The sequence below is a fragment of the Theropithecus gelada genome, chromosome 18 (assembly GCF_003255815.1).
Source record: "Theropithecus gelada isolate Dixy chromosome 18, Tgel_1.0, whole genome shotgun sequence".
NCBI classification, from domain to species: Eukaryota; Metazoa; Chordata; class Mammalia; order Primates; family Cercopithecidae; genus Theropithecus; species Theropithecus gelada.
Window position 1 is genome coordinate 9,398,162 of NC_037686.1, and position 27,971 is coordinate 9,426,132.

The following is a 27,971-nucleotide window of genomic DNA, read 5'->3' on the forward strand; positions in this document are numbered from 1 at the left end:
TTTTTGTAACATTTAAATTACATAATTATAATTTCAAATTAGACTAACATAAATAGATTTGAGGAAACATCTAGAAAAGCTCTAGAATAGCTTATTGGTGTAAGAGTTCCTGCACTCCAGGCAGCCTGACTGTGTTTTCGGGGGGAATAAAGAGTGTTCATTAAGCGGGTGAGTGGATTAGGTGGAGTTTTGTTAAAGGACTTCAACCGTACTGAGAGAAAAAAATAAAAGACTCAACATAAGATAAAGCAAAATGCAAGCTATAATAATTTCTGAAAAACGTTCTCATAGCGTGGCAACAGCATTTTTTTGATGGTCAAAGGACAAAGCAGAAGTGAAGATGTTCTGGTTTCTACACCCTGGTTAATTAGTAACCTTGGATAAATCAGCTAAACTTCCCAGATGGAGTTCAGTTCTTTTCTACTATCAAGATGGACTAAGTTTGCATCAATTTCAAAAGGCTGTTATCCACACTTACCCAAGATTCTTATGAGTAAACTATGGTTTAGGTGAAAGGAGAGCGAATCACACTCCGTTTCCTCAACTGTGAAAGGAGGGACTTGGCATCGGTCAGCAATTCCTCAGGTATGTTTTGCAGAACAGTCATTCCAGTCATTTCAAGCCATGGCTAGAGGTACTCTTCAGAAGGGTTCAAGGACCAGACTGTTTTGCAAAATGCTGTGGTAAAACTGTTCAAAAGCTTTCTTTGCAAAACTTCGAAGCCTTTTGTAGAGTAAAGGGTGCTGTGCCTCTAAGTGGAGATTATAATAACCAGCTTCCCCCAAACACATGTGCCAAACATCTTCTCACAGAGTATCTCTCAGGACTAGAGATCCACATAACACACTTTGGGGATCTTCTGACATGGCTATTTTTATGGTCCTTTTCTAGTTCCAAATCCACTGCTTAGCTGGGGCCTATCGCATTGTCTCATTAAGACTTTTAACAAACAAGTAATCCGAAATTTCCAGGGAGGCAATGGGAATAATTTTTAAAAGGCAAAACCTTGAACTAAGTCAGGAAGAAAGAGGGAGAGTTGCCATAGCTTTCTTTAGATGTTTTCCTTGATACCAAGTAATGAATACCCTTCAAGTTGGTAATTATAAATAAATTTTTGTACGGAAATGGTATTGATAAGGGCGACTTCCCAATTATCTTTATACTTTTTTTGGTTCTTCCCTTTATTCAGGTACATTTCAACTGTCCTGGTTGATTTTTATAATGTCAGGGAAAGAACTAGATAGAAAAAAGGGAACAGATATTATAATAATAATAATAATGAATAATAGGGCCGAGGTTTTATTAAGAAACCCTACAAAATCATGCATAGTCAGTAGCCCAGAAAATGTATCTACTATGCCAAATGAGTGGGGTACATGCTGTTATTACTTTTATATTTTATGTATAAGATGTAAGTGAGCAAGATCCAAAGTATGTCTTGAAACATGGAGTGATCTTAAGGTTTCTTAAGGAGTGAAAAGCATTTTCAAGCATTATTAATTAATAATTGTCTCAATTATATTCCTTTATAAGAATAAAATATTTAATCTTAACAGCCTTGCTTTAATTATGAGGGCTATGTGTCCCTCAAACACTGATTTATTATGTGGCTAAACTATAGGAAATCAGGAGCATTTTCTCCTGATTTGAATAGATTCTTTAATCATCACTAAAAACCCACCAAATGGTAACTCCAAGAATGCCGATGATCAGTGCTATTACAGGTCAACTCCATAGACTTCGGCTCTGAGGCAGGACTAGGCGAAACCCACGGGTTACATTTTGTCCTGACTTAACCCCAGGCTTAAGGACTCCCATAAGAATAAATACAATTTCTAAAATTCTGTTTCCCTAAAGGGTTATGTCATTCTGAATCTAAGCCAGCATTGCCATAGTGTTTGCAGACTTCCCGAGTCTTAGTGCCACCTACCATATCGCCACTATTGACCACAGTGTCATCAAATCTCGTCTAGACCTGCTCCTGCACTGCTTGGCCCTTGGTGGGCTGTGGAGCAGTGCTGCACATACCCTATTTGGCCTTGTTCTGGGTAATCTCCTGAAAAAGGAGACCAGTCTAACATGCTGTCATTCTCAGCCATTGGTTACCTAGGGGATTTATTCCCACTTAATGTAAATGCCCCTGAGAGTGCATCTCCTCAATCCTGTTGATGGTGTAAAAGGAACAGAAGGAAATTCTCACTAGACTAGGGTCAGGAAGGAGAATTTTTCCTTAAGCCCAGAGTCTTAGGCTTGATGAATGATGTGTCTTTGCGAAAGTGACCCATCTCTCTAGGAGATCATGCAGATGAGATTCACTCAGGCCAGTATTCAGCCCCAGGATAGTGTCTCTTTGTTTTGTTTTTTGCAGAATAGTTGTAGAAACGCTAATGTTACTAACATTGCTGCCTTTGCCATTTCAATATTGCTATTTTTCTAATGAGGCATCTGGTATGAACCAAAACAACAAATTAATGTTAGAGTCAGCTATTGTAGGAGGATCTTCTCAAATGTTTTTCATGGTACTATCACTTCACCCTGAAAGGAATGGTCAACCTAATAAACCCACAGGCATCTTAGATTTCTCCATTGTTCCTATAAAACATCCAACAAATATTAGACCCAGTGGAGTGAACTACGTGCTGCAAATATGGCTCTTATTGTTTGTGGTTACATCTAAGGTTAAGAGAATTTTATAGTGTGATTCATCTGAGGTTTAAAAAGTCTGCTGCAAAAGAACTCTAGGACCATTTTCCCCATGCATATTTGCAGCATGAATACTGTGCTAGTCATGTGTAAATCCATGGGTGTCCATACATTATGCTTGTAATGTTATCTCAATTTTCCTGCCTCTAAAATAGAAGGATTTGGACTTAATTATAAATAATGGCTTTTGAAAAATACTTTATAAAATATGATTGCGTATCCTTTTTAAAAAGGAGGTAGGTTCCCATGATCAAATTGGGTCAATTACCATGTTCACGTTTCCAGTGAACTTCACTTTCTACTGGGTTTGCTGTTCATTTCTTCAGTTCAGGTAGCATTTGTAAGCAGGTCATTGATTTTTCCACATTTCCTTCCCTCAGTACATCCCCAAATGTCTCCATTCATTTATTTAATTCCAGTCAGTAACAAGATTAAAGTAGAGGTAGAAAGATGTATGAAAACTGGTTCTTGCCTTCTAAGAGCATGCAATTGAAAAGAAAGTACAGGGCGCTAAAGGAGTATCTTAAACACAATGTACACATGGTGAATGTTTCCCCACAGGCAAAGTGCTTCTGGGTCTCAGAAGAGAGGCAGATCACTCTCAGCTGGAATTAAGAGAGCTGATCACTCTCAGCGAAGGTTTCATGGAGGCAGGATTTGAATGAGTCTTAAAAGATCTATAGGATTCTGTGGGCATCCCACTGAGAGGAAGGCTCAAGGCCAGGAGGACTCCCCCTAGTGTCCAGTCTAGAAATCACAAATATCCGCATGGTTTATGTAGGAGAACTTGGGCTCATACACGTGGAAAGATAGATTGGAGCCAGCTTCTGGAGGACTTTGAACGTCTGACATCAGTCTTTAAAGCTAAAGTAAAAGAAACATGGTACATTTATGAGTAGGTCATGCTAGTGCATGGTGGGGGCCAAGCAGAAAGCAGATACAGTACTATAGCTAAGAATATGAGACAAGTACAGTAATACAAATTTGAGGCGGAACCAGATCTATTGTAAAACTTATAGAAATTGAAAGAAGAGAGAAGATGGAAGATTCATTTATCCATCAAATGAACATTTATTGAGCACCTGCTGTATGCCAGTGTTTTCTAAACATCCATCCTTTATATAGCATCATCATGATTTTGGCCAAGTCCATTTCTACTGATGTTATATTTTACTAGTTTTCCACAAATAGACTTATTTTTATTTGAATACATTTGTTAAAAGCAACTTGATATTACTTCCATTTGCCTTGCCATTTGGGAGGGAATTGACCATTAAAAAAGAACAAGGAAAACAAAGCAAGTTACTCATTTCCAGGTAGATACTGTGCCCACTGAAGCCTGCTTAAAAGGGATGAAAAACAAATGTTAAAGGAGTGTTCAAAACACACAATCAATTTTTTCTGCTCTGCCTGAACTAAAAGGATTAAAAGAGAATGGAAATGGAAATAACTTTCTCACTGTGAAATTCAATGCTGGTATTGAGGTTCTGTGCTCTAGGCAGCTACTGTGCTGGGAAGTGGGAAGGCAGACATGCATTTCACTTTATTCTCTGAGAGCTTGGTGGAGCAGAAAGACAAGCCCACAAATGAATGTTGCAAAGTGCAAGACGAAAAATCTCAGGGTACCACAGACACCTTAGGGTTCTATTGGCCAACTGAGAGGCTGAGGCATTCCTATTAGGCTTCTCCTTCAGCTCATTCTCACTTGGGAATTAAATCCTAATTCTAGGGTTTCATTTAATTTCCACCCCATGTGTATGGATTGCTTCCCTCTCATTGCTCAGAACTAATGTAATAACCCACTTGGTTTTCTGAAAAACACAATGAAGGAGGGGGTGATTTCTTAGACTGAGCAGAAATGTTAAAGTAAAGTGAAAATACCCCATGTAGGTGGTAAAATATTGACACCCATGAGGACGTAGGGGACTGGGGGTCAGGCGTCAGATCCTTCTCCCCGGCCACATCTATGTACTGATGTAGGTGAGCTGTCACATGTCTCACAGCCAGCAGCAGGGTGGCCAATATCCCTAGGGAACCAACTCCACAGCTCTTTCATGTGGTTCAGCTTTTATATCTTTGGGAGATTATAAAGCTTGTTATTGACAAGCAGTGGACTGGGTGTAAAGCAGAAAGTGTATTGTCCTTACATGTAACCGTGGTCACCCCACAGTGGGAGAAGAGAGGACGAGAAGGAAGGAAATGAGCGTAGGAGACAATTGCAGAGCCTTACTAGATTTGGACAGCACTCAGCGTGAAAAGTGAACGAGAGATGGTGGGTGGAGGAGCAGTTAAATTTTGAAGGATGAGTAGGAGCTACGTAGGCAGGGAAGGGCATCGCTTAAGTGGAGGACGTAAGCACCATCCTCAAAGTCATAAAGAACAGGGAGCCAGTGTGGGTAAGGAGCACTGCAGGTCGTTTGGTGGTTGCAGCCCAGGTTTGAGGGTGCGACAGAAGGGAGGAGGGATGAGGTTGGAGGGCGTTCACAGCAAGGCCACAAGGGGCTGCCACACTGCGCAAGGGTTCTAGTCATCATTTTGAAGAGAATAGAGACCGTTTTGTGCAGGGAAGGGACATGATCAGATTTGGAAGTTAGAAAGATCATCCTGGAGGAAGGAAAATAGCAAGGTTGAGGGGGTGATAGGAGAGGCGAGGTGGCTTGGACAGAATATCTTATAAACCATTTCTAAATATCTTTCTCCTTGTCCTTTTTGTTATCAGTACCCGAAACCAAATAAGGAATATCCAAAGGCGGGATTCTGTTACATCAAACTCCCACATTGAAGAAAATAGCTTTCCGAGGCCAAATTCTTTTTTTCCTCTAACCAACCCAATCTAATCTAACACAATCACGTGTGATTTCTCCTGCATCCCAAGGGCATAATGTTCCTCTTTTACAAGTCTTGGAGCATCCATTTATTTATGAGACACAAAAGTGAGCCCACAAGCTGACAGGCTTTCTTCCCCTCCTTTTGTTTTATTCATTCAGGGTTTACTGAGCGCTCACTCTGTGCCTGCCATTGGGGTAGCTGCTGAGCAAACAAGTCTGACTGTTAAAGAATTCTCGTTAGGAGGGAAGACAGAATAATGTGCAAATAACTACTCAGTAGTGAAGCAAATGTTTAAAAGGTGCTAAAGTGTTATTTCCAAAGGGACTGGTGCCCAGAAACACAGACATCTCTGCTGGAAAGTGGAGAGATAGTCAGGGGTCCTGAGGAGGGAGCTGATGAGAAACAACAATGTCGGTATCAGGGCAGACAGAATTGTCATCAGTCACCTCAAACTTCCAGCAACTCACAGGAGAGACACGCTGTGTTGCCAATGTCAGATTCCCTTTCCACATCCCCTGTTCAATTATTTTATAAGCTTTGGGGTACAGAGTACATTTCTTCGGTACGGTCCTCCATTACTTATGGGTCCAGTCGTACAGCATGTCTACCTGCCACTGGATTCCAATCCTTTCTGCAGAGTTCATATTTGTACTTACAAACGTTTTTCTCCACAATTTATTTCTTCAGGGTTTTTTGTTTGTTTTGTTTTTTGTTTTTGCCTATATGCCATGATGCAGAGCAATTCCCAGGGTCTAAACAAAAATCAACCTTGATAGAAAGGTTAAGTTACCTAATTCTAACAGGACACAGGATGTTGATCATGTTTTTAAAAAGGTGAAGTAGCAGCCAGCTATATGCCAAAGGTCTTAGCAGGATAACTTGTGATTTATAGAGCTGATGTTTCCTAAGAAGCTTCCCCAGAGGAGAAAAACGGGGAGAGGGAGAGAGAGATCAATACCTTTCTAAGCTCACACTAGCGGAAAGTGGGATAGTAAGAGAAGATGCCTTCTTTCTGGTTAAAGATGCTATGGTAGAAGGAAACTAGACAGAAATTCAAGGCAATGGGAAGGATGTTTTCTGAAATTGGACCAAACCTGGATACAGAGTGTAAGGAGAATAAGAAAGCAATAGCAACCTGAATTTTGACTATCATTCCCTAAGCATCCAAAAGGTTTCCTCAAATATGAAATTAACAGTTTTCCTTCAGGTAACATCCTTTTAACATTCCTGCTGTTGCCCAAAGCCACTTCTCCGACTGACACAGGTACCACTCATTCTGGCCACGGCCACTTTTGCCAGCGCCAGTTGCTCTCACTCAGATCTGGTCTGCTGGAATATGGGCTGCTTGTTTATTTGTCTGGGAGAAGAAACTTAAAACCATACTTCAGTGGAGTTTTTCCCGACACAGATTTGGGTAAAGGAAGCAAACCCCTCCAGCAGTCAGAGGAAAAGCGGCCATGGGTGGGGGTTGCTAGACAAACACCCGTCCATGCAGACTGCCCATGGGACGCCACCCAGTGAAGTGTTTACTGTGGGTTCATTTCCGCTTCCTTATTTCCTTCACCTGGCTTGCAGGTCTTGGCTCATAAGTGTAGTGTAGGACGCCTCCCTGAATGAAGTGAATTGCCTCCCACCCTGTGCCAACATAAGCAGATGGTGAGGAGTGGCCACACGGAAATTGGAAGCTCCAGGTTAAGCTGAGAGGTGTGAGCATTTTGTATGGAGAAGTTCATATTTCCTCCAAATTGCAAGCATCCTTTACTTTAAATGGCCTATCTAAAGTGTACATGATGTATATAGTCAGCCTATGTACATGTCTCTGGAATATACATGGCTTCCATGGTTTCAATTATTGTCTTATTGGAAAATAATAATAGATGAATAATTTTATTTCTAGTTCGTGTTGAAAAGCATGATTTTTCTCCGGTGTCGTCTTACTATGCTTACGTTAAGGTATATTCAAGTTAAAGGACATTGCCTAACTGCACATCAGTGACAGCAAAGCAACAGATCTGCTGCACCAAACAAGGTCAGCTCGCCACCCCCATCCCCAGCTGTGCTGTATGCAATTTATGCAGCCATATGCTGCAACCTTGGTAACATCCCATCATTGTGTTGAGTGACAAAGGCAACTTTGTCATTGACAGTGTAGCGGTGCCTACTGTGAGTTCTGGAGTCTGACTTCCTGGATTGACTACAAGTAAATTATTTAACTTTCCTGTACCTCATTTTCCTCCTCTGGGAAATGAAGATAATAAAACTACCTGCTTCCTAGGCCTGTGGTGATAATTAAGTGGGATAATACATGTAAGATGCCTAGGACAGGGTTTACCACAGAGACACATCCATTTTTCTAATATTTTCTGGAACATATTGCTGGTCAAGCATCTCAAATACAAAAATCCAAAATCAAAAATGCTGTAGAATCCAAAGCTTTTTGAGGACCAACATGAAACTCAAAGGAAATTCTCATTGGAGCCTTTTGCATTTTAGAGTTTCAGATTTGGGATGCTCAACCTGTAAATAAAGTAAATTGCAAATGTTCCAAAACCTGAAAAAATCAGAAATTCAAAACACTTGTGGGTCCCAGGCATTTTGGATAAGGGATACTCAACCTGTGATGAGTGTAAATTTTACCATACTTCCTCTTTAATCAATAAGCCAATATTTTTGTAAAACTTTCAATGCCTCCAAGTCAGCAAAGAGTTTATAAAAGATTACTTACAGAAGGCAGTTAATATGTCATCACCTAAAACATGATACCATCATCAACATTTTATACACAATGTGTTTGTTTATTGTCTGTCTCCCAACACAAGAATGTAATTGTCATGAAGCCATGGACTTTTGGAATTGTGTTCACTACTGAACCCCTGTTCCCTAGAACTGCACCTGTCATTTAGTAGATGCTGAATAAATATTTGTTGGGGAAAGAAAGAATACATGGATGCTAGTAACTAGCTTTTGTGGATATCTGAGAAGTTATTGTCTGCATTGGCTCACTTCTATATCAAGGTTAAAATTATTCACATTGTATCTACAGGTCTTGGTAGTGGAGAGAAAAGGTTGTGAGTAGCTGTGGCCTTGAGCTTAGCAGCATTCCTAAGCCAACATTTTTGGCTTTGTAGGGGCAGAAATGTGTGATATCTTTCCTCACCTATCATAATGGTCACTCCTATAACAAAAGACAGGTTAACAAGAGAAAAGCATAATGAAGGTAACCAAAGTTTTATGTGACATGGGACTCCTCAGAAATGAAGACCCTAAGACCCAGGGAAAGCTTTTTTTATTCTTCGGTTTGACGAAGAACGGACAGCAGTGTAGAAATGTGATGGACTAAAGGGTGTGATCTAATGCTGACAGACTGAACAGGGAACCTAGCAAGGCCTGACCGTTCAAATTCTTCTTAACCTCTTTGTGTAATCCTCCTGAATATGGGGCAGGGCCCGTCTGGAATGAAGGTCTTCAAGGGAGAAGGGGGAAGGCAGAGTGACCTTTCTGGGTTTCACAGCTTCCCTTGGAGGAGAGGGTTCTAGTTTCTGTGACATGCCTTGGCAAAGAGGAATTCTGGTTGCCATGACTCACTTCATGGGAGAAAGACAGGTGAGACACAGGGGGTTGGGAGAAAGTCAAAGAGACATTGCTTCTGAGACCTTTCCGATGTCCTTCAGTCCATAGTACTTGGCACACCAAGGTGCCATACTTTGGGGTACCGTGTTCTGAGTCTTGACAGCTTGTACAAAGCTGTTGATTTATGAACATGATCTCAGGACCACTGATCCATACCTGATGGTATGCATTCCCAGAGGGCAGCTTGCTGGTTAGCTTCTTAGACATCAAATGTTTAAGCTGGATGAGTCTTCTTGTATTAAAACGAGGCAATATGATGAAATACAGTAGTATTATCCTTTTTGTATATTCATCTTTTCTTTTAGCAGCTAAATCTTTCTTCAAAAGAAAGTCTGAAAGACTGTGGAGATCCACTGATTGACAGTGGTCCCTGCTGTGATGTTCCTGGCAGCCTAGAGTCTCTTGGTGCTTAGCAGGAAAGCTATTGAGGAGCAGGAAGAGCAGGTGCTTTAAGTCTTACAGACCTCAGTTGAAGTCCTAGCTTAGCTGCCTACTAGTTGTGCCCTGTGGGCAAGTTATTTAACTTCCATGAACCTCACTTTCTTCATCTGTGAAAAGGGAAGAAACCATGTCACACTCGCAAGCATGAGAAGGAGCATATATCAAGTTTTCAGCACATACATGTAATAAGCCCATTAATAAAGCAAAGCTTGTATTTTTCTAGGTTCAAAAATACTAGTTAGATAATTCTGTATCTTACTGAGTGGCCTTGTTGCTCACTACAAAAAGAGAAAAAATCTTCCCTCATGACAAGAGTGGATTAGCAGCCAGGTTCTACGCAAAATGTCCTTGTCTTCAGTGACATACAGAGAATTTGGTGTGGACTTTTCAACCACAGTTTCTTCAGTCATTGCCATTGTAGTTTAGGAGACTAACTGCAGAGGAGGCGGAAGACGGACAAATGAGCCCCAGGACAGATGCGGCCTGTGTGCTGTGGATGAAACAGCAAAGCAGGCTTTAGCGGTCTTCATTAGCCGCTGCTCCAGCCCTTCCTGATCAGCACAGCGGTTCCGCTCTGCACGGTGCCGGCACTAACGATGCATTATTCCCAGTACAAAAATAGTCATCTTACTTATAAATTATCAAACTTTTCCCGTGAACATATCTTGTTTCCCGAGCAGGAAAATTCCCATTCATGTATTTATTTGGCTAACATTTATCAGATGCATCTGTGCCTTGGGCACATCCAGCTGATTCTGATGCACACTCGAGTTTGAGAACAGTCAACAGATGATATCAAGTGAGGGAAAAAGCATATTGACATATTTTACATAATACAGAGGTATCTGGATATAGATTTGCTACCTCTACTACAATTTGTTTCCACAAGGGATTAAAGTGGTTTCTGAGATTGTGTGTGGGTGGGGGGGGGTGTGTGTATGGAATAAACATCCAAGGGAAATACAATGATAGTAGAATAAAAATGGAAAAGTACTAAAACCATCATGATTTTGCCATAGCTTTTCCTGATAACTTTCCTGGTATTCAAGCTGGTGGAGCACACATTGCTCGAAGTGGAAACATGCTCATCTTACAAGAGTAATAGCACCTGCACGATTAAAGACAGTTGGTAAGCACACAGTTTTGTTAATACTGACACCTGAGAGGAATTTACCACATGGTAAATTCAGAAGTCAATCTTTGCTGAGATAGGCAACGTCTCGACAGTAAAAACCATAGCAAGTATAAATGCCTGTTTCGTATAGTTCCCTTACATAGGCTAGTGGCTTAACATCTAAGAGCAGTTGAAAGGGCCAAACGAGGAGGTCAAGTCTGTAGCTCTCAGACAATCTGGCCAGCATCTGAATAGTATCATCAAAGATCATATCAGAGGTAGAAATGGAAGGCAATAAAAAAGTAAAAGGAGTACTCGCTTCAGCAACGCATATACTAAAATGGGAATGATACAGAGAACATGAGCATGACCCCTGCACAAGGATGACATGCAAATTCATGAAACATTCCATATTTTTAATCCTAAAATTCATATAGAACCAAAAAAGAGCATAAACTGCAAAAGCAATACTAAGCAAAAAGAACAAAGCTAAAGGCATCACATTACCTGACTTCAAATTATACTAACAAGGCTATAGTAACCAAAACAGGAAGATACTAGCATAAAAATAGATACATAGATCAATGGAACAAAAAACAAAACCCAGAAATGACCGATCTTTGGCAAAGTAAACAAAAACATACACTGGGGAAAGGATACCCTATTCCATAAATGGTGCTAAGAAAATTGGATAGCCATGTGCAGAATGAAAACTAGACTCCTATTTCTCAGTGTACACAAAAATTAACTCAAGATGGCTTAAAGGTTTACATGTAAGACCTGAGAGTATAAAAGTTCTAGAAGAAAATCTAAGAAAAACTCTTCTGGATGTTGGCCTAGACAAAGAATTCATGACTAAGACCTCAAAGATGTAAATGCAACCAAAAAAAAAAAATGGGATTTCAATTAAACTAAAAAGCTTCTGGACAGCAAAAGAAATACTCAGACAGACAACTTACAGAATGGGAGGAAATATTTGCAAATTATGCAGCTGACAAAGGACTAATATCCAGAATATACAGGGAACTCAAGCAACTCAACAATTTCAGAAACCAAATAACCCCATTAAAGAGTGAGCAAAGGACATGAACAGACATTTTTCAAAAGAAGACATACAGGTGACTGATAAGCATATGAAAGAATGTTCAATATCACTAATCATCAGAAAAATGCAAATTAAAAATGCAAATTAAAACCACAGTGAGATACCATCTTACACCAGTCAAAATGGCTATCATTAAAAAAATCAAAAAATAACAGATGCTGGCAAGGATATGGAGAAATTAGAAAATGTCCATACACTTTTGGTGGGAATGTAAATTAGTACAACCTCTATGAAAAACGTATGGAGAGTTCTTAAAGAACTAAAAGTAGAACTACCATTTGATCCAGCAATCCCACCACTGGGTGTCTACCTAAAGAAAAAGATACCTGCACTCATGTTTATTGCAGCACTATTCAGAATTGCAAAGTCATGGAGTCAACCTGTGTTCACCAATAGATGATAGAGTTAGTATTATTATTACTATTTTTTGAGATTAAGTTTCGCTCTTGTCACCCAGTCTGGAGTGCAGTGGTGCAGTCTCGGCTCACTGCAACCTCCACCTCCCGGGTTCAAGCAATTCTCCTACCTCAGCCTCCTGAGTAGCTGGAATTACAAGCACCCGTCACCAGGCCTAGCTAATTTTTGTATTGTTTTAGTTGAGACGGGATTTCACCATGTTGGCCAGGCTGGTCTCAAACTCGTGACCTCAGGTGATCGACCTGCCTTGGCCTCCCAAAGTGCTAGAATTACAGGCAAGAGCCACCATGCCCGGCAATGATTGCATTTTAAATGTGGTATATATATACCATGGAATACTGCTTAGCCATAAAAATGAATGAAGCCGTGTCTTTTGCAGCAACATAGATGGAGCTGGAGACCATTATCTTAAGTGAAATAACTCAGAAAAAGAAAGTTAAACACTACATGTTCTCCCTTAGGAGATAAATAATTTGTACACATGGACATAAAGAATGGAATAACAGACATTGGAGAATCAGAAGCATGGGAGGGTGGTGAGGGATGAGAAATTACTTAATAGGTACAATGTACACTTTTCAGGGGATGGCTACACTAAAAGCCCAGCCTTTACTTCTACACAATCTAACAAAATTGCACTTGTATCCCTAAACCTATAAAAAAATTAAATATATATATATTTTATATATATTTATATACATATATATATAAAGCCAGAGGAGAAAGGAAGTGGTTAGATTTGAACAAAATATGGAACAGGAATTGCACGCTGTCCTAAAAACCTTGTCTTTGAAGAGTATGCTGCTCTGAGCCAGCTACACCTCCTAAATTGAGATGTTTTCTCACTCCTTAACTCTTGCATCTTCTAGACTTCTTTTTTTCCAAAGCCTTTTACTTGGTGCATTACATATGCGACATGTACCATACAATCTAGCACTTGATTAGATTCTGACTTGTATTGTTTGCTGATTGTTCACGTTTATGTGATTTATTTTCTCAACTAGATTGTAAATTAGATGAGGCCTATCATTTCCATGATTCCTTTAGTCAGGGAATATTTTAAGAAGGAGGCTATATTTGTACCTACTCTTCAAGAAGGAATAAGAATTTGTACGGAGATTGGAAGTGAGTATTTTAGAGAGCATGAAACACAGAATCAATGGGGAATGTGGCATGTGGGGAAGAATACAAGGAGCCCAGTGTCACTGGAGCTGAGCTGTGTGGAGTATGGGATGGGGAGACAGGGCTGTCTGGCAGATGGAGGCCAGGTCAGGAAACCTCCCACCTTGAGTCACATTCAAAGTCTTAGTAATATTGAAAAAGTATAGAGGGTCTGAGAAGAATTTAAAGTGAAAGAATGGCATAATCAGGTAACAAACATTACATTACAAATGATACTGTTAGCAATATGAAATAGACTGTGTGTGTGTGTGTGTGTGTGTGTGTGTTTTAGAGGTGATAAGAACAGTCATTATGGCCTAGTGATTAAGAACATGCTGTGTTCAAAATGTAGTAACTGGATGGGTACGGTGGCTCAAGGAGCTAATCCCAGCACCTTGGGAGACTGAGGTAGGAGTACTGCTTGATGCCAGGAGCTGGAGACCAGCCTGGGCAACATAGTGAGACGCCCATCTCTACAAAAAAAAGAAAAAGAAAAGGAAAAAATTGTCCAGGCATGGCGGCACATTCCTGTAATCCCAGCTGTGCAGGAGGATTCCCTAAGCCCACGAGTTCCAGGTTACAGTGAGCTATAATCCTGGGCATCAGAGCGAGATCTTATCTCTAAAAAAATTTAAAAATTACTAAATATATTATCTCAGACAAGTTATTTTATCTTTAAAAGTCTGCTTTCTTATCCAGAGATTAGTCCCTACCATGTTGGGTTGTTTGACAATGAAATGAGATCATGCATTTAAAGTGGACAACACGTGCCTGGTATCTAGTTATGATTCCTAGAGGCACAGACCATTCCATTTTTATTCACTTGACATTTATTGGTTACTACTTTGTTTTTCCAACCAACTCTAGATGAGAAATAATGAGTAGACTCGAGGGCTTAGGACAGCTGGAACAGAACCAGGAGACCCATGATACTATTCCTAATCAGCTTTGGGAGTAGAGCCGAGAATGGACACTGGGAATTTGCCATGGCACCAGTCCCATCCCCAGCGACACTCAGCAGCCTCTGTGTGGAAAAACAGAAGGACAATGGAATCAGTCCATGGTGTATATTGTCCACAGTGAGTGAGGTAGAAAGATCATACAGCAAGGGACCTGAGGGGGCTAAAAAAAAGAAATGTTTGACCTGCTGTCTCTCCTAGGCTGGCAAGGGAGGAAGTGAAGACCACCGGGAATGGATAGAATGGGAGAAGAGGGCAGAGCTGAGGAACCAGTGAATGGAATAAACTATCATGAGAACCATCAGAGGGCAGGAAAAGTGGGAGTGAGGGAACAAGAAAACTTATGAGACAGGAATTTGAAGGTATAATGTTGAAAATTTTCAATTTTTGCTACAGTGCCCAGTGCACTGCATGTAATAATAGCTATTCAATAAATAATTGTTGAATTAAAGTCACATGTATTGATTTGATTTGACTTCATGCTCAGTACAGGCAAAGACTATTTGGCTGATACCTTACAAACCAACACTCTTATCTGCCAAAACTTAATCCAGAAATAAGCTGGTGCAGTGGTGCACATCTATAATTCCAGCACTTTGGGAGGCTGAGATGAGAGGATCACTTGTGCCCAGGAGTTCAAGTCTGCAGTGAGCCATGATTATGCCAGTGCACTGCAGCCTGGGTGACAGAGCAAGACCCTGTCTCTAAAATAAATAAAATTTAATACAAACAAAAATACTTTAATCCAGAAACAATGAATGTCTTCATACTTCCTTCTCTATCACAGCAAAAAAAATATTTCAGAAGGTTGACTGGATGTGGATTTGTTTGTTTAAAATTTAAGACTGGGTATAGAATTCTAAGATAATAAAAACCAGTTCCAAAATGAAAAAAGTTAGAAGGGTCAGATTCCTAGATGTGTAAAGAGTCAGAATAAGGCACTTTAAAAATGATGGGAAGACGGAAGCAGGAGGAAGGGGCAGTGTTTGAGGAATTACAAATCTAATTCCCAGTAACAGCAACTATTGCAGAGGTCAGGGCAGGCCAAACTCACTGAAGGAGAAAGACTCTGTAAGGTGCTGAAAACAGCCGATTGCAGAGATTGTCCTCCTCACTTTCTACGTGGTATCTGACCACTGCTCTCCCATGCAGGCATTGATGATAGTTTTCAAAGAGTGTATGTATAGTCTGAATTAGCGTGCATACTGTATCCAAGCCAATAAATACTTAAATGGGTAGAAAACTGTATGAGGATAACTTAGCCAGTTCTGTTGGGGCCGCTTCAGAGGCTGATTCACATTGGCCCCGCTTGGATGTAGACCACAGCGGTGGAGGTTCTGTATGCTTGCAGTTACCCACTGGGCAGGAGGGTCCCCTTTACTTGGATGAGTAAGTTTTGTGGGCCTGCCCTGGTTCTGCTGCATGTGACCACAGAGTCTCACCCTCTGAGCCAGGAGCCAGGCCTGACTAGACCTACAAGGCCATTAGGCAGCTGCTGTGTGTGTCTTTCCCTGGGGTTCCATGGACTCTGAACTGGCTCCTCTCTTGCCTCCACACACACTCCCTCTGTAGGGCCCATGGCTAACGCTGCCCCACAGTTCAGTAGCATCAACTCTGGCTTCCAGTGGGGCCGACGTGGGCCCTTCCTTTACTTGACCTTGAAGATAAGCTCACCAGTGTCCAGTGATTCTAGGAACATCCCCACCTGAATTTCCCAAAGTGAGCATCTCATTAGCTCAGTGAAGGCTCTACATGGATGCCCCTGAATCCAGTCTTCCATCAGCTCAGAGAATGTGGTGATCGCCTTCAACAGTCCTGGCCACAGTGTCATTAGGAGATGCTGTGAGTAGGGAAGAAATTCCCAAAAGCAGGTGTCAGCTGAACAGCTACCACAAACGGGCTTAGTATCTGCACTTTTGGGGTCTCAGCACTTAGGAAAGTAGATTTGTACAGCAAACTTGGTGAGAACAGCAACAACATTTAAAGAAAGAGACTTTATAAGAGAAAATTTGATTCAGGTAAATATATGTATATGCGTGTATGTATATATAAAGTCTGGCTGTAAAACAAGTTGTCTAGAATGTGCCAGAACATGTTCACAAGACTACTCAGCTAGTCATGAGCAGTCTGGACAAAAATAACTTGGCTTCATCAGAGGCTATTTCCACTGCTTCTTTTCAAGTTGTGTTGTCATATTGTTTTGATTGTCATTGTTTTTATGTTTTTTCCATCTTCCATCACGGCTGTCTTTAGGTACCATTAAACGGCTTTATTCTGTCATCATTGCTTCTTTCTCCTAGATTTATCAGTAGTTTGCAAGTTTTTCCCAACTTTTTTTGGAGTAAACACTGATGGGTTTTTCTCTTCTCTGTGAATATTCCGCCCCCATCAATTGTAAGACAGGCAGTCCCCCTGCTGCGGCACCTCCTGAAGGGCACTGGTCCATGGCCGGTCAAGGTAACCACATTCTCCTAGCTGGCTCCCAAGGGAATTCATCTGTCCATTTAGCCGAGATAAGCAACCCTCTCCTGGAAATCCAAATAAGAACAATTCCATAGGAAGCATATCTCCGAGGTCTCATAGAGTCAGCACAGGCACCTTTGAACTCTGACAGTCCAAAATAACATTAGGAGATTTTATCGTTTACTGCCTGGATTATCTTCACATAAAAATCACTTCCTAAGTCCTACGACATTTTGCTCAGCCACCAATATAAATGATGACCTATTAATCATTTCTCAAAGAACACTACCTTCCACCTTTTTATTCTCAAAAACTGTTATGAAACCACTTTTTAAAAGCTTTGTATGGAGACGCAGGTGATTGTAATTGTGCTGCCTACTGTGACCAAATTGGAGAAGATTTCAGTTGAGTCTTTGGTTTTTTTTTTTTTTTTTTTAACAATACCATATCTTTTGAAAAGGAAATGCCTCTGAAGGCATTTATTTGTAGGAGCAGACTGATTGACAGAGGTATTCACAGACGAAATCAAACTGCAGATGATTAGGATAGCAATCAATGTTAATGAAAAGCCAAAATACATTCTGCACCTATAAAATGGCTCACCATTGTACTTTGCATAATATAATTGGTATATTTCAGAATGTGCTTATTCAAAGGTGCTCTAATAGTACTTGTATAATTTTAAGTATACAACACATGAAAATCTTCAAATAAGGAAGCCTGGAAAAGTGAAAGAATATGACATTCAGTTATCCTCTGCAGGTACAATTTCAGATGGTCAGAAAATATCCAAACGGTAGGCATTTGGACAACGTTAACTCACATTCTCACCTCTGTTAAGTTTTCTGTTTCCTTTTTTTTTTTTTTTTTTTTTGAGATGGAGTCTCACTCACCCTGTCGCCCAGGCTGCAGTGCAGTGGCCACGATCTCGGCTCACTGCAAGCTCTGCCTCCTGGGTTCACACCATTTTCCTGCCTCAGCCTCCCAAGTAGCTGGGACTACTGGCGCCCGCCACCACACCTGGCTAATTTTTTGTATTTTTAGTAGAGACAGGGTTTCACCATGTTAGCCAGGATGGTCTCGATCTTCTGACCTCATGATCCGCCCACCTCGGCCTCCCAAAGTGCTGGGATTACAGCGTGAGCCACCGAGCCTGGCCGTTTTCTGTTTACTTTTACCCAAAAGTGCCATGGTTTCATTTTTTAGTAGTAAGAACCATTTTCTGATTTTAAAAAGAATAATTTAAAATCATCAGTCTGTTGGGCATTCATCATTCTCGATCTCTGTAGAATTGGGATTTATTATAAGTAAATGGGAAAATTAATTTTGTTCTGTCTAAAAAAAAATGTCATGTATGTGTTCAGACTGTGGTCGGAGCATACTTGTGTGGGCAAGGAGGCCTGAATCAGGAGACACTGCCGTAGCTTGCCAGGACATTGTCCCCCTCTCTTGGCATACTCCTTCTTTTCTTCCAGTCTTCTCTCATAAACTGCTCTTGCAAGAAATCATTGCTTCTTTGAGATCTTTCTGCGCCTCCCCACTCCCACATGTATTCTCTAACTACAGGTAGAGAAATCTTTAGTACAAGTGTGACCATGCCATTGTCTTGTTTAAATTCCTCTAATGGACTCCCACCACCTGCAAATACAGTGCTACATCCTGACATAGCTTCACCAGGGATCTCAAGATTTTGCCTGGACTACCTGTTTCACTTAGGAACAGGTGCAGATGCACAGTTTAGTGCACAAAATCACAGAAAGCAAAATAACTGTAAGCTATTTTGTCTCCTCTCTCCACACATATTCCCTCTGCAGAGCCCTTGGCTAAAGATGCCACGTGGTTCAATAGCATGGGACTCTGGCTTCCTATGGGGCCAACACAGGCCCTTCCTTTACTTGATAAGGAAACAAGATAAAGGTCTGTTTTTCTCTCAACTAAACAAAATGCAGAGGTGCACATCCAGGGCTGGTATGGCACCCCACTGTAGGTCAGAACCTTTATCTTTTGGTTCTCTAATCCTCAAACTGTAATTTCCACCTCAAGGTAAAGATCACTATTCACCCAGCCCCAACAGCTGCTTTTCTTTACCCGGAAAGGGTAAAGAAAGGTATGCCCCTCACTTTAGAGATGTTTTCCAGAAATTGCACATGCCATTTCAAATTATATTCCGTTAGCTGGCATTAGTCACCCAGGCACATCTAGGCAGACTGAAAAATGTAGTCATTGTTCAGGGCTGTTTGTACTTTTCAACAAGAGAATCCTTTCTTTCTCTTTAGTGGAATGTTATAACCCAGCGTGGACAAGCTTCAGGCAGGTGGGGGGATGCCAGAAAGGTGGCTTGAGAGATAGAGAGTAGAAGGATGATCATTTAGAGGCTGGGAAGGGTAGTTAAGGGGGTGCTGCTGAGGTGGGAGAGTGGGGAAGATGAATGGGTACAAAAAAAATAGATGCAAGGCCAAATGAATGATAAGCTCTAGTATTTGATAGCACAACAGGGTGACTATAGTCAATAATAATCTAATTGCACTTTTAAAGACAACCATAAGAGTATAATTGGATTGTTTGTAACAAAAAGGATAAATGTTTGAGGTGATGAATATTCCATTTACCTTGATGTGACTATTAAACATTATATGCCTGTATCAAAATATCTCATGTACCCCAGAAATATATACATGACTAGGTACCCACAAAAATTCAAAAAAAAAAATTTAAGACAGCTTGACCCTGAAAAGATTCATGGAGATTTCCTCTTCCTGATATCTCCTCAAACAAGAACACAGTGCCCCCGTTCTCCTGGGCAGGGTCCACCACTGTCTTTCTAAAGTAAGTCGTGATTGCCTGCCTGTCCATCCTCATGGGGTAAGACAGGGGAGGACCTTCAGTATGCTCCTATTTCTGCATGTAAAGAAAAATCAAGAAAAGCAGCTCTAAATAAAGACAGGCACAGAAATCAAAATGGAATAAGGACTTGCCAGCTTTGCAAGACTCTTTCCCCTTTGTCAGCGTCTTCTAATGTGTGGTGTGTTTGTGTTTTCCTTGGGTCTAATAAATTACCTACCTTGAAAATTTCCTTTACAGTGCTGGATTATTCTTGCTTTGGTCATCATCTGGACAGTAATAATTCTGCTCCAGGTGTGGGAACTCTGGAAAAACTGTGCATCTCACACTCTGAGCTTGTCTCATGGTCACAAACAGCGTCAACAAATTATCCAAGCCAAAAAATCAGGAGTCATGGCACAATGGTAAAATTGAACTTAGAAGAATAATAAAACAGAATGTTGAAGTCACAGTGAACAAGAAAAAATTAGAGATAATCACTGGTAGTCATAGAAACCCTTGTGAAGACATGTTGACCACAGTCCCCACCCTTGCTGAAAGAACAAGGCCTGAAAGGCAATTTCCCTATTTCCAGAAATTGTTATCATCAAAGTCTAATTAAGAGGTTGGCATCCTCTTTTTTCAAGAATGCATAGAAGAATGAGAATTGTTATTTATCTCTTTTCACGTTTTTTCATGGCTAGGTCATGAAATGCATACACTGAATCCCTAGTGGCCAAAGGGCTTATGACATGGCTCTCACAATATATCATAAGCCCTCTGGCCACTAGGGATTCACTGTAGGCATTTGGTCATCTTTGCAGCAGCAGACAAGGAAGGGATGTTCAATTAATGCTTTCTAATGACGCTGTTGGTCACACCATAGGTGGGAGCAAGTGGTGCCCATGGATACAACTTATAAACATTAGGAGGGGGGAAAAAAGAGATAAATGTGCTGGAAAGGGAGTTTAAGAGTAAGGCAAGAGGAACATGAAGAATGAGAGAAAGAAGAGCAGGACCTCCACAGTAGGTGCCATTGCCAGTGGCCTTAGGATTTTAGATCATTTTCCCTTGCTCACCAGGAAGTCGCAGAATGTGTTCTCTTTTATGATCACAAACTGCCCTATTTTTGTTTTAAAATGACAAGATAGAAGAGAGTGTAAGATTTGTTATAGAAAGGGCCAAGGTATTAAGTTGTGTATTTGGCCTTGACCAGAAAGATAGATTTAGCATTTAGAAATGTTTATTGCCATGTTATGACCTTATTTTCCCACATCACAGAGAAAAAAAGATCAAGATCTCAGTATCTCTTTTACAAATATAAGTAAGGAAGGAGGAACGTTAGCTTATTTATTCTGGATGCAATTTGTTACCCCCCAAGAAAATAGAGGTGCTTGTCCTGTGCTGAAAATAGCCCAGTTAAATTTTAGTAAAAAATCACACTGTGTATGATTAATTTACAGAAATTATCATCGGTTACATCACTTAAATCATCATTAGTGGCCTTAAACAACTCTTCGTTTGCTCTGCTTGTCCTCAGGTAACATCATCTTGCATGGAATGTTGCTCACATATTAAAGATAATTAAATACTGAATACCTGATTAAAATAATCTTGTATATTTTGGAATAAACATGTATAATTCATGTTTTCAGCTCTTGCCAGTTTCACATTTTATTTAGCAGAAAATATCTACCCAAGACTCAACTGCTTGAGAAGGAAAGTTCAAAATATTATCCCGTATTATTTTATATATTGAGATTCTACTATATGTGATCATAAAACTTAGTATGTGTCTGTAATCCTAATAGAATCTTGTTTTTGCTTTTTACGTCTATATTTGAAAGGCAAAAATGTCCTCAGTGGAACCTGGTTTATAGAGGGAGACTTTCTTATGCAATGGATTTTTTGCATCTAAGTTAGTTTGTGCCACAGTTTTGCTAAAAACACATACTTCACCCTCTTACATTCTTCCTTGCCACAGCCTACTTTTAGGACCATAACTTCATACAAAGCAGTCCCAAGGTGTTCTGTTTCATTAGTCTCTCACCAGTGGACATGTTTTTACCTATTGGTTCTTCCTTATCCTGAATCATAAGTCCTGAATACCTTTGTTGTCCTTTCAAAAGTCAGTTTCTCTCTCTCCTCCAGGCAGATTGCCCTCTGTCTAAGCATCCTGTAGTCAGCAGGTCAGGCAAACTCCCCAGACTACTTCCAGACAGGTAGAACAGCAGAAGATATGATATGGTCCAGTGAGGTGCAGAGTTAGAAGTCAAAGGTACACAGGTCAGAGGAGGTGTTCACCAGCCTGCTTCCTGCATTGCTCTGAAAACTACTAGTCTTTGGAATGGTCACCCCGATGGAGTGGTCCCCCCAACTATTGGGTATGTTTCCTTGGCCGCACCCAGCCTGGCCTTTGCCACACAGTCATGTTTTCATTAAACAGATGCTACCTGAATCACAACATGAACCACTTTGGGAAATGTTGCATTAATGCATTAAGTTATTGAGTAAATATTCTACTAACTTGATTCCCACTATCCACTAGGATAACACTTTACTAAATACTGGGTGGGTGAAACATAGTCCCTACCCTTAAGGACCTCACAATTTAGTAGACTAACCAATTTTGAGTGACTGTACTGATTAAAACCTTTCAGCATTATCCCTGAATGGTCAGTCCAGAAACTGGGAGACAGGAGGAAGAAAGGAGCTTCACAAAGCATGGATAGAGATTGCCAACATTGTCATGAGCTCCTAGATGCAGTATGTCTCATGGAATAGAGAAGACCTGGCCTCTCAAAAATCTTTTTTCATGAGGCCTAGTGTGGGTGTTTTATATGTTTGTTTGTTTTGTTTGTTTGTTTGTTTTTGAGATGGAATCTTGCTCTGTCACCCAGGTTGGAGTGCAGTGGCACGATCTTGGCTCGCTGCAACCTCCGCCTCCCGGATTCAAGCAATTCTCCTGCCTCAGCCTCTCAAGTAGCTGGGATTACAGGCTCCTGCCACTATGCCCAGCTAATTGTTGTATTTTTAGTAGAGATGAGGTTTCACTATGTTGGCTAGGCTGGTCTTGAACTCCTGACTTCAGGTGAGACGCCTGCCTCAGCCCCCCAAAGTGCCGGGATTACAGGCGTGAGCCACCGCGCCCAGCCCTATGTTTTGTTTCCTAATTAAACCATTTTTCTATCTCTCTAGGAATATCTGAAATGACATTAGTGCTATTTTAGAGAGTCACGTTGGCTTTCCAAGATGATTCTTTATATGGCAATTTTTGTATTGTAGGAAGTCTTGAAAGAAAATCAGGCTGTCAGAAGGAACTTGGTCAGGCACTGACTCTAACACTGTTTTAGAGTCCAAAGAAAATACTCTGCCCTGGTGGAGTAGCAGCCTCTGTTAGTTACTAAAGCTCCGGAAGATCCGAGCTTGGAAATGGACTGAGATACCCTACATGGGATATGCATGAGTGACTTTTTCCTGAGGCTGAGCTATTAGGTCTGGGGTCCTTCACTCATGTCCCCAAGAACTTTTCAAGGGCCATCCTTTGGTCATTTTGCCATCGTCTATTAACTTTTTTTTTTTTGAGACAGGGTCTCATTCTGTCACCCAGGCTGAAGTGTAGCAGTGCATTCACAACTCACTGCAGCCTCAACCTCCTGGGCTCGAGCAGTCCTCTCCCCACTTGAGTAGCTGGCACTAGAGGCATGCGCCACCACTCCCAGCTAATTTTTTTTTTTTTTTTTGTAGAGACTGGGTCCCACTATTTTTCCCAGCTTGTCTCAGACTCCTGGGCTCAAGCAATTCTCCAACGTTGACCTCCCAAAGTGCTGGGATTATAGGCATGAGCCACCACACCTGGTCTTGTGCATAAATCTTCAACCAGAAACCTTAAACTAGGAAGAAGAGATACATGATCCTCAAATTAGCCAAGTCACGCTTACTTGTTCTCTCAGTTTGTTTAGAGAAAGCTCTTGACCCTCGATTGACAGAAACACCTGGGCAGATTTTCTCTACATTTCTGATTTATTTGCCATATCTTTACTTTTTCCCGTTCTGAGTAACCTGGGGGGATTGTTTGTGTGGTGCAGTTGTTCCTACAGAATTCAAAAAGGAAAGTATGCAACAGAAGACAGATATATCCTAAAGATATGAGGTGCCATTGGCTTCTGTTAGTCATCCTGTTGTTGTTTTTTTTGTTTGTTTGTTTTGTTTTGTTTTGAGACAGAGTCTTGCTCTGTCACCCAGGCTGGAGTGCAGTGGCATGATCTCGGCTCACTGCAAGCTCTGCCTCCTGGATTCATGCCATTCTCCTGCCTCAGCCTCCCAAGTAGCTGGGACCACAGGCACCCGCCACCTCGCCTGGCTAATTTTTTGTAGAGACTGGGTTTCACCGTGTTAGCCAGGATGGTCTTGATCTCCTGACCTCGTGATCCACCCGCCTCGGCCTCCCAAAGTGCTGGGATTACAGGTGTGAGCCGCCACGCCCAGCTCATCTTGTTTTTTAACTCACATTTTCATTCACATTTATGGAGTGCTATTATTATGTGCTTACATGGCTGGATCGACACTAGGTGGGGGTACATAAGGTGACTAATAGACTGGGTGGCAAGGAATGTAAGCTGGAAGAGAGATCCTGAAGCAAGCAACTCTGTAGGTTCTGGGGAGTGAGTTTCAGATGTGGTGGAAACAGAAGACAGGAACTAATTCTCTCTGCTAGGAGAACCAGCAAAGGTCTCCCAGAGGAACGGAGCCCCTCTCTGGTTCTATCTTTAACGATTAACATATAGAGACTAGCCTGACCGACATGGTGAAACCTCATAAATACAAAAATTAGCCAGCCATGGTAGCAGGCTCCTGTAATCCCAGCTACTCTAGAGGCTGGGGCAGGGGAATCACTTGAACCTGGAAGACAGAGGTTGCAGTGAGCCGAGATCGTGCCATTGCACTGTAGCCTGGGCGACAGAGCAAAAACTCCGTCTCAAAAAAAGAAAAAGAAACAAAAAGTAAGACCCAAGAATCAAGAGAAAGATACATCCAGTTATTGTGGTCATAGAGGGGAGGAGAGTTATTCTTTCAAATAATTTAAAAACAATTTGCCTTTTTAAAAATATAGTTTCCTTTTCCTAGTTTTCTGTTTTCTTTTTTCTTTTATTTTTTGTTTTTTGTTTTCTGAGACGGAGTCTTCCTCTGTTCCCCAGGCTGGAGTGCAGTGGGGCCATCTCGGCTCACTGCAAGCTCCACCTCGCGGGTTCAAGCAATTCTCCTGCCTCAGCCTCACCAGTAGCTACGATTACAGGCACCCACCACCATGCCCAGCTAATTTTTGTATTTTAGTAGAGACAGGGTTTCACCATGTTGGCCAGGCTGGTCTCAAACTCCTGACCTCAGGTGATCCACCCGCCTCGGCCTCCCAAAGTGTGGGGAATACAGGCATGAGCCACCGCGCCCGGCCTCCATTTTCTGGTTTTCTAGCTTTACCTCCCCCTTCTCTCCCTACAGGCTTCGGAGTCAGCTTTCCTGCCCCACAGAGGTGATAAAGCTCTTCCAATAATGCATTCAAGCTGGTTTTAGGGACACTGATAAGTTCTGCCAAAAATGAACACAGTCGCAGATGGCACCCTCAAAAGATCAATACCAGGCCTGCAGGGTTGCTCACGCCTGTAATCCCAGCGCTTAAGGGAGGCCAAAGTGGGAGGATCGCTTGAGCCCAGGAGTTCGAGACCAAGTCTGGGCAATATAGTGAGACCTTGTCTCTACGAAAAATTAGCCAAGCGTGGTGGTGCCTGCCTGTAGTCCTAGCTCCTCAGTAGGCTGTTGTGGAAGGATGGCTTGAGCCCAGGATGTGGAGGCTGCAGGAAGCAGAGATGGTGCCTCTGCACTCCAGCCTGGGCAACAAAGCAAGACCCTGTAAAGTGCAATACCTAATTTCCAAGAGAAATATTAACGACTTTGCCCTCTTCTTCATTCCCCCAGATCTCTGCCCGAGACGGGTCTGGAACCTGACTCCCGGGTGTCCATGACCCCGGTGGCTGCTTGCCGTCCGCAATGAAAGGGCTATCGGGCAGCCGCAGCCATCACCACGGGGTCACCTGCGACTCGGCCTGTGACTCGCTGTCGCACCACTCGGACCGCAAGCCCTACCTGCTGAGCCCGGTGGAGCACCACCCCGCGGACCACCCGTACTACACCCAGCGGAACTCCTTCCAAGCTGAGTGCGTGGGCCCCTTCAGCGACCCGCTGGCCAGCAGCACCTTCCCCCGCAGGCACTACACCTCGCAGCAGGAGCTGAAGGACGAGTGCGCCCTGGTGCCCCGCACCCTGGCCACCAAGGCGAACCGCATCCCCGCCAACCTGCTGGACCAGTTCGAGCGGCAGCTGCCACTCAGCCGCGATGGCTATCACACTCTGCAGTACAAGCGCACGGCTGTGGAGCACCGCAGCGACAGCCCCGGCCGCATCCGCCACCTGGTGCACTCGGTCCAGAAGCTCTTCACCAAGTCGCACTCCCTGGAGGGGCCGTCCAAGGGCAGCGTCAACGGGGGCAAGGCCAGCCCCGACGAGGCGCAGGCGGCGCGCTATGGCAAGCGCAGCAAGAGCAAGGAGCGGCGCGCGGAGCCCAAAGCCCGGCCCAGCACCTCCCCGGGTTGGTGGAGCTCGGACGACAACCTGGATGGTGACATGTGCATCTACCACACCCCCTCGGGCGTGATGACCATGGGCAGGTGCCCCGACCGCTCGGCCTCACAGTACTTCATGGAGGCCTACAACACCATCAGCGAGCAGGCGGTGAAGGCCTCCCGGAGCAACAACGACGTCAAGTGCTCCACCTGCGCCAACCTGCCGGTCACCCTGGACACCCCGCTGCTGAAGAAGAGCGCCTGGTCCTCCACGCTCACCGTGAGCCGGGCCCGGGAGGTTTACCAGAAGGCCTCGGTGAACATGGACCAGGCCATGGTGAAATCCGAGTCGTGTCAGCAAGAACGCTCCTGCCAGTACTTGCAGGTACCATTTCTGTCAATGATGGAGGCTTAGAAGTAGTACCTGGCATGCTTGTGTGGGCATTTCTCCTGGTTCTAGTCTTAGCACTACTCTGAATTTTCTATTAAGATATGAACCTGTGCAATTTATTTGGCATCTCTGTGCCGAATTGCTCATGTGGGGAAAATGCAAAGAACCCAGTGTTACCGACCTCATCGGGTTATCTTAAGATACTATATATCCAAGTGCTTTGAAAAGCACGCCTATGGAAAGGCAACGAGTTATTATGGCGTTCCTCTTCTGTCTGAGGGATCATAGGATGGGAAAGAGAGGAAAGGGAAGTCTACAGAGAATTTTAAAATAAGTCCACCTTTCTTTAATTCAAAAGTAAACGATGATCTTTTGAATTATGGAAAGAGTTTCCTTAAATCTATTCAGGGTTGTGGGGTGGTTTTCATTGTGAAATCCTGCCTGAAGCTATGTTAGAACACTGCGATGGTCATCACCAGCACCATCAGTAACTACACCCCACCTGAGCTTCCACCCCAAAGGCACAGCAAATCAGGAAGACACCCTGTGCCCTGAGGAGGTGGGGAGCTAGCCAGTTTGGGGACCTGACAAACACAGCTGCAGAGACCCAGGACAACAGAGAGGAGGAGGAAAAGGAGGAAGGATCAGAGAAGTAAAATACAATTAGTGTCAGGGTGTAAATCCCACACATCTACAGAGCCACGGCAGGCTGCTCTTCCCTGCCACAGTCTCCTTATGTTTTCCTCCAGTGCACTGAAACCAGATGTTACCCGGATAAAAATATAGGAGAGAGGTCTTCTTCTTCCCTACCTCCTTGCTGTAGTATTGTAATTTTTCCCAAGACACATTTTTCCATAAGGAGGACTCTCATCTTTTCCTTTTTCGAAGTGTCTTTTCTTCTCTGTTCTCTCCTGGTAGCCTCATCTTAAAAAAAAAAATTACTGAGCTATAAAAGTATAACATACCCACTCCCATTTTACACTCCCACCTTAAGAAGAAATACAAAGAAAAATTCTTCCTTCGAGGAGTTCATCTTTTTTGCTCCCTTTGAACTCCTCCTGGCAAATCTGGCTCCCTTGGGAATGCCTCCACCAATCCCTGAGAAGACCCCAAGCTGGCAATCCCTGGACAAGGGCAGTGCCAGAGCCTATTCTTGGAGTTCAGAAGAAGCACGAGCACATGGACAGTTTTCACACACAACACACAATAACGTGGTCCGTGTTTCCCACTGAAGGTCGTGTTGCCTAATTTCCCGTAAGGCTGCTACATGTTAATAAGTTATCAAGAACTATAACAATTTCCGAGCTCAAAGAATCATTTA

At 42.5% G+C, this 27,971-nt stretch overlaps 1 protein-coding gene, 1 long non-coding RNA gene and 1 other non-coding gene across 4 annotated transcripts in view; 2 read left to right on the forward strand and 1 right to left on the reverse strand.

Moving 5' to 3' along the window:
- Positions 1-27,971, forward strand: part of DLGAP1 (DLG associated protein 1) — a 960,906-nt gene that overhangs the window by 563,511 nt on the left and 369,424 nt on the right. For both annotated transcript variants that reach the window (XM_025365244.1, XM_025365243.1), the window contains exon 4: positions 25,616-26,644. In XM_025365244.1, the coding sequence (XP_025221029.1) occupies positions 25,688-26,644 (957 nt within the window). In that variant the 5' untranslated portion in view covers positions 25,616-25,687. The remainder of the gene's footprint in view (positions 1-25,615; positions 26,645-27,971) is intronic.
- LOC112611451 lies at positions 8,801-27,575 on the reverse strand. The gene is made up of 3 exons (XR_003116659.1): positions 27,461-27,575; positions 9,863-10,093; positions 8,801-9,710 (listed from the first exon to the last, which is right to left on the reverse strand). It is a non-coding gene; the product is annotated as an uncharacterized LOC112611451 (long non-coding RNA).
- LOC112611800 lies at positions 11,033-11,135 on the forward strand. Its single transcript, XR_003116761.1, has one exon. It is a non-coding gene; the product is annotated as a U6 spliceosomal RNA (small nuclear RNA).